General features: G+C 33.3%; 1 protein-coding gene across 1 annotated transcript; it reads left to right on the plus strand.

Moving 5' to 3' along the window:
• Window positions 1–4,613: 4,613 nt before the first annotated feature.
• LOC145670668 (uncharacterized) lies at window positions 4,614–7,280 on the plus strand. Its single transcript, XM_081739460.1, has one exon. The coding sequence runs from the start codon at window positions 4,934–4,936 to the stop codon at window positions 5,567–5,569; it is 636 nt and encodes a 211-aa protein (XP_081595586.1). The 5' UTR covers window positions 4,614–4,933; the 3' UTR covers window positions 5,570–7,280.
• Window positions 7,281–7,592: the final 312 nt, after the last annotated feature.

Raw genomic sequence — 7,592 nt, forward strand, 5'->3', positions numbered from 1 at the left:
TTAATACGTTCTACGCCTATTAGTTTCGGATATCTAGAGAACAGAAATAAGAATAAACCCTCTATTCCGCTTTAGAGATCCCATCTTATCTGTAATCTAGGTGCAAGAAGAACAAAATTTCATTTATACATTTATACAAAATTTCAAGTTTCTGCGCCTGATAATTTCGAAGATCTAGCGTGCGATATGAAAACCAGTTAAATTCCCTAAATCAGTTAAATTTCCTTAGCATTTCAAAAGTACTAGTCTTATGTACAATCTAGAGTGAAAGAGCACTTATACAAATATTTCAAGGTTCTATAGCTAATAGTTTCGGAGATCTGGATATCAGCAAAAAATCATTCAAACCTTCTCATCCGTCTCAGGGGCGGCATTTAAAAAAAATCCTATCTTATCTAAAGCTTAGATTACTTTAGGTTAGGAATTAGATTTCTAAGCTTTTGGCATTAATGATCATGTTAGGGATGATGTTCTTCGGCGATAACACTACTTGGAAATTGGGAAGAAAGAAAGAAATGGGGAAGGAAAGAGGCGCCCTGGGATCATTATGTGAGGTACCATCTTGGAACTTGCCTGGTGTGAATGAGGAAAATCCAGGAAAACCTCAAAAAGCTTTCATACTTATCGACCGGGATCCCAACGGGAATGGAATCCGGGACCTCTCTTACGAAAGGCGAGAGCGTTAGGAACTATGCTATGCAGGGCCATTATCTAAAGCTTAGCGTGAAAGGCGAACAGTTATAAAAATTAAGATTTTACGTCTAATAGTTTTGGAGATCTGGAGAATGGTCAAAATCATTCAGGCACTCTTAGGGGCTGCATTTGAAAAAAAAAATACATCTTATCTACAACTTAGCGTGAAACAAGAACATATATACAAAATTCCAAAGCTCTAACCCTAATAGTTTAGAGGTTCTGTTAATGAGTCACTGAATGAGTCAGTCAGTGGAGTCAGTCTTGTATATTACTAGCTGTAAACACCTCGTCGTTGTCGGGCCTTGATTCAGAACTGGATAAAAGAGTAAACACCAGTCGTCTTACTTCGGAATCTGGATAAAAAGACAAGAAGTCCGTTGCTCTGTTATTTATTCTCTGCTGTTAGACAAACCCGCAGAACAAAAACACAATATGGGCTGTATATATGCAGGGCGTTCTTAGAAAACGTAGTAATACTTAATTACTCATCCTTCACATCCTATACCTTGACCTGAAAATCGAAGAAAAGACTTTGTATTTAGTTAGATCTCGTGGAGATATATCTATATTCAAAACTTGGTGACTCTAGGCTATTCCATTTTATGCAAAGAAAAAAGTGGCAAACGTACATACACAGACACACATATCACTATTTTGTTATGATAAAAGATTAACTACAAATTCGAAATCTATTAGAAACAAACTCACAGCACAGAAAACTGTATAAAATTGACCAAAATTTGACGTGTAAATATGTGAGACAAAGATATAGAGAAAAGAAAAATAAGTATGTCTCTGTCACATCTTATTCTTTAAATTTTTGCGCTCTCTTACTGCTTGTCATGGAAGGATCGATTATAAATATAAGAAGCTTTCCCAACAAATCGTTCCCAACAATGCATTGGAATCGTAACACAAACATAGAAACGCAACAGAAATTAGCGACTTCTTGTTACTTTTTTGTGCTTACTTAATTTTAAATAAATTTTTTGATGGACGTATGCATCCACCGCCAAAAGAATATATCTCTTATATTTCTGCTGCGGTCGCATAACCCTCGTGACTGAATATGTGGTACATTTTGGTAATCTTCACACTCGCTAGGCGTATACTTGTAATATACTTTCTTAATAAAATTAAGTTTTTTTTCTTTTTTTTTGTATAACTGACTTATGACCATAAATTTCAGTTAGGGTTATAAAAATGAAAGATTTTTAATGTTTAGCATTCAAATATACGCTTCCTATGTTGAACATTTGCATAGTTTCAGACCCAGTTGTAAAGCCGTTTTACAATCAATAAAAATGACTATGAGGTACAAGAAGAGATTTTGAAAGGATGTAAACGAAGTGTATATTTGAAGTTAAGATTTCAGTAATCTTCTCTTTCGATTTGGAAAATGTCATGAAAAAATACTGTCAACATATTCGACTAGAAGATCAGCTAATTAAGGAGAGAGATTGCTAAGCGTAGATACATTATGTCTGATTTGTTAAATTCGTAATAACTAACTAACTTACTTTATGACCTATGGTACCCGGAAGTTAAATCGTATATTCACAAAAAACTCTCAATGTCTTTAGCCAACTAAATCCAGTTCCTACTTTGTATTACAATTTCTACGAGATCCATCTTAACATTATTTTTCCATTGCATGTAGGTCTTCCAAATGGTCTTTTTTCAATTGGGTTTCCAGTTAAAATTTTGAAAACGTTACATTTTCTCCATTCTCGCTTCATGAACTGCTCACCTGCCCTGCACATTGGGTCATTCTTGCTAACAGAATGTTCGAGAGGATTTTATAGGATATTGGCAAAAGAGAAATGCCTTCATAATTACTACAATCAGTTTAGCAAGTTGGAACAATGATTGATTCTTTCCATTCTTGTGGAAATTCCTCCTCGTTTCAGATTAGAAGAATAAGTTGTGTATCTCAACCCAGAATTACGGCTAAAATTAAGATTTATATTCCTTTAATTTCTTTATAGCAATTTGTATCTCCATTTGGTTAGACTCTCTGGAATGTATGATTCTGTTCTATGTATTTCCAGTTGTATGTATTTCCAGTCTTGCACGAATATTATTATATTATTTATTCATTTATTTTCTGCGATTTGAGCAAATTTTCAAAGAAATTTTTCCACCTATTTGAAACACTATCTGTATCCTTAAGATCATTAATAGATAAGCTCAAGCTGGATAATCTTTCTTAATGACTTTATACATGTTCCGAATATTTTTGATTTTACTATTATTTTAAGTTCAATAACTTTAGCTCTGGAAAAAATCATGTTTATTTGATCTAAGCTCTTTGGAAATTTCGCGCCTGATGTCAATGAATTTGTTTCGGTTTTGGTAGCTAAAGTGGTTTTACCTTATATCTATTCTCTGCTAGTTTAGTGGATTGCAAGTCGAATTACGATTTGTTCCTGTGTATTTCCGCGTGCCTCAATTTTTCGTTTCTGAAATTTTAAACCTGTTCTTAATTTCGAACCAATTATCTTTTTAAACATTAATGCATTCCGAATCTTCTAAAATCGAGAATCTATTCGACACTTAAATTTAGTATTCAGCTTTTGCGTGACACTCCTCTAATTTCTTTAAATTGAATTTATTCGTTTTGAGAAGCTGATTCAGATGCTTCTCTCGAAATCATCATTTATTAAACTAAATAAAATGTTATCAAAGCTATAATTAAATTGCATTTAGTAGGAGTATATAAATACACGCAATAAAATTTGTATTTCAAAACGAAATTACCTAACAAGGTAATGTGAAGTTAACACGCTATTTAAATAGTGTTACCAAATTGTAGCACTGTAATATAATTTTATTAAAGTTAATTTTGTGTTTAATTTCTTGATTGTACTTTATTATTGTTTTTCATCAAAAACTTGAGCTAATTCTTTTGCTTCGAGTTTAACATTCTTTTCCGTCACAGAGACTTATAAGAAGCGGGCCTACAACTACATATGAGTTTAGAAGTATATGAGTTCCCATTAAATTCCAACCCTGTTCTCCGTGACAGAGGGGACACTAACAGACTAACAAATTCAGGCAATCATCGAGAAAAAAGCATTCTATAAGCATTTTAAAATATATTAATTTTTTTTAATATTATTTTATGATATTTAACTGTAATATAAATATTATAACTTTATATTGTAATATATGTATTACTTTGAAGAAACAAAGGAACAAATGAATGAAACTAGTATTCTCAAGGAAATGTTGGTAAATCTCTTTGCGTTTGAACAAGTGAGTATCTTAGCTTGATCATTTCGTTCCTTACCATTGAATTGTTTGAATATTTCTTCATGTTTTAGAGGATAACTACATTTTTTTGTATTTAAAAAAAATAAACTTTATATTTTAATTTTATTCTTCAGTTAATTCATGTTGCAAAATTGTTTTTCTAAAAGTAACACCTACTAATTTTATTCCTACCGTATTATATAAACAGTTATTCTCTTTTTGAGTTTTGTAAATGCTTTTTCTTTTTCTTTCTGTCCAAATGTTACGCGTCATTTGTTTGATCTTCCCGTTATGTCATTCTTACGTAATTGGGAAATTTACTGCTATTACGTGTCGGAAACCCTCGCAGAGAAAGCAACAGCTGATACGTTTACCCTTTCCGCGCGTGAAAGTATTATCGGTTGCTTGGTTACTGTGGCAGTGGGTAATTGGAAAAGAAAAGTGAATTCCAAAGTGGATTGTAAAACCGTTCAGATGTTGATGACGTTACTATAAAATCTTTCACGCTTGAACAGCTTGTAACCTCATGGTTCATGCCTCATTTTCTCTGCCGAAAGGAATCACGAATCTCTAAAACGAAGCAAAGCAGGGAAGTTGGAACGTGACAGTAGTTCAATCAGTGGAGTGGATGATCTTGAGGCAAGGAACGAACATACGATAGTTGCAGTAGACCATGAAGCGTCTCCTCCATTCAAATATTTTTTCTTGTTGGTGGTGACTAGGGAGGAATAGCAACAACCTGCGATGACTATGCCTCACTGCCACCGCGATCATTGATGTGAAAGAAGACTCGATATAAGTAGCTGTGTGAAGATTTCTTCTCGTTTTCTTTGACAGTTCCACCAAGAGACATTTCCTTGGACCATCTGAACATTCAAAAACCATCACTACCAGTGGCTGCTGGATACAAACAGCCCACTTAACTAAATTTTCCCCTGGTTAGAGTGTAGGGAATAACTTCTAGTCAAACACAACGATTGCAATGATGTCTTCAGATCATAAAACTATACTAATGACTTTCTTATTCTTGTCTCCAATGTTTGCTTCTGCTTCATTAGCAAACGTCTTCCACGAAGTTCTGGACACGGACGACACAGCAGTTGTTGAGTCCACTCTTCGAGAATTCCGAGTAACTCCGCCTGAAGATCAGGCTGCAGATGGTACTGGACACAGCAGTAGTCACCATGCACAATCAGGAGGCGGAGGTAATCATGGAGCTGGCAAAGGAGAGGAAGGCTATTATACATCGAAATCCTACAAAGGAGACAATGGTTACAAGAAGAACGACAAATACCACAAGAAAGATGGAGATTCATATGGTTACGAGCATCATACTAGCTTTGGTAAGGCACATGGTGGTAAAAAGGGTGGTAAACACCATTACAGCCACTCATACAAGAGCGGCGACGAAGGAGGCTCAGGAGGTCATGGTGGATCTGGAGGGCATGGTGGATCTGGAGGACATGGCGGTTATGGAGGACATGGTTCGGCAAGTCATGGGTATGGTGTTCATGGGGGTGATTATGGTGGATATGAAGCGTATGGTGGTCACAGTAGTGGTGGTAATCATGGTGGTTACGGTGGATATGGCGGACATGGTGGACATGGACATCATTAAAACAAGTGACTCATTAATTATTAGACTCTAATTGTTTGAATTAGAAATACAATGGAAAATAATTTTAAACTGTGAAAAAGACTTTTTTGTAAAACGTCGTGTGTGTGTTTACTTCACTAAAATAAATAAACATCGTGATTATTATTTACGGTTTTGAAATATATTTTAAATACTAATAATAAAGCTACTTAAAACGAGTACTTCAAGTGACAGATATTTGAAGATTATGCATAGTGTACAATACCAGATATATTTTTATATTTGCATAATCACGATATTAAGCACTGGTTAAAATTAGCACTTGTTAATTCAAAATAATCTAGATCTACGTTCGTAGAACAATAATATTATTTTATTTAAATTAAATGAAATAACAGAATGTTATTGACCTTAGACATTCAAATAACTACGGAATATATCTACTGTGTACAAATTTATCTGAATTGTGGGATTTTAAGATTATCGCAAAAGAGAAAAAACTTAATCTTATTATAATTAATTAATTAAAACTCTCAATAAATAATAAATTAATTATTAATATTAAAATTTATACATAATGTGTCAATTTTGAAGAAGACTGTATATCCTACAGAACTCCACAATGTGCAAAGTACGTGTAGTGATAATTACGTTTATAATTAAATAGAGGCATTTGATATGGGAAGGACACATCGTTCAATAAGAATATTTGTGAATTTGAAAAGTGTGTTCCGGAAGATGACTTTTAGGTAGGTTAAGAAAAGGTGAAAGAATAATATAATACTGAATTTTGGAAGTAGATTATGACAATATTAATCACATTGGATTGTTTTAGTACCTGATACAACATACGTTTTGTTTCCCTTTCTGTGGTTATAAATCTGTGTATTTCTTAAGCAATGAAGTTAATTAGTTAGTATTCAAATCCAGGGAGCTTAGATTGACTTTATTCATACTCTCGAATATGTGTCAACTTCCAAATGTGCAATTCATTAAATTAACAGTAAAGTTAAAACAATTTGGTCATTTAATTTTCTCGTCTATGTTGATTACTGTTTTTCAGAAAGTTTTTGTAGAACAATAATAAATAAAATCCCGACGTTGCACAAAGAAATATTCATCGAACATTTGTATACATATATATACATATAAAGTAAATACTCAAGACCTCGCATTCTTTTCGTTTCATAATTGATCTCCAAAAGAATAAAGACAACTTCATTTCATATCTTCTGGCACAAAATTTGAGAATGTTTCCAGTATTTCATTCTTCTTAAAGTATCTATCCATCTATTTTCAATAAATTGCCCGTAGTTACGTTAGTTCGATAGAAGCTTAGGTCTTTGTTCTTAAAACTAATTGTACTCTCAAAGAAATACTGTATCTAAGAAACACTTTTTTAAAAATAGTTTTTGGTGTTACAATCCTTTCGAAGAAGTTGCAAAATATAGATTCCCTTACTATGAATTGTAAGGAAATGTATGTTTCACGGTACATCCCTTCGACTATTGCGTTGAGTGTCATTTTCCCCATTGTTTGCAAAAAATATACCTGAAACTTACATCATTTATAACTAGGAAATATATATTTTTCATTTTTTTATTTCTGTATGACTGTAAATAAATGGTAGATTTAATAACAGATCTACAATACATACACATTACTGCTTACTTCTTTATATAGTAGTGCAGATAATCTATAGTTGACTCATCACGTCTACAACACTATACCTAGTTTTACCCTGAAAAATAAAACCTATGTCTTTTGAATTTTTATTTTATTTTATTTGAGTTCAACGCTCCTTTCAACTTCGAGGCTATATGACATATGGACCTAACGTGGGGTCTGTACCGCATAAAAATCGAACCAGGGTTTCCCGCTGGGAATCGAGCCAGGGTCTCCCATGCCAAATACGCATACACTATCTAGAAAGCCACAAGGAAATTCAGCTATATGTTTTCTCGAACATTTTTACAATATTTGATTTAATAGAAGACTAATCTACAAAAGGTACCTTCAACAAGATGGAAAATAAATATAATTA

The sequence above is a fragment of the Thermobia domestica genome, chromosome 14 (genome assembly GCF_964235325.1).
Source record: "Thermobia domestica chromosome 14, izTheDome1.hap1.1, whole genome shotgun sequence".
NCBI lineage: Eukaryota > Metazoa > Arthropoda > Insecta > Zygentoma > Lepismatidae > Thermobia > Thermobia domestica.

Excerpts from the sequence above, each read along its gene's own strand:
- LOC145670668 (XM_081739460.1), top strand. The coding sequence starts at position 4,934 with ATGATGTCTTCAGATCATAAAACTATACTAATGACTTTCTTATTCTTG.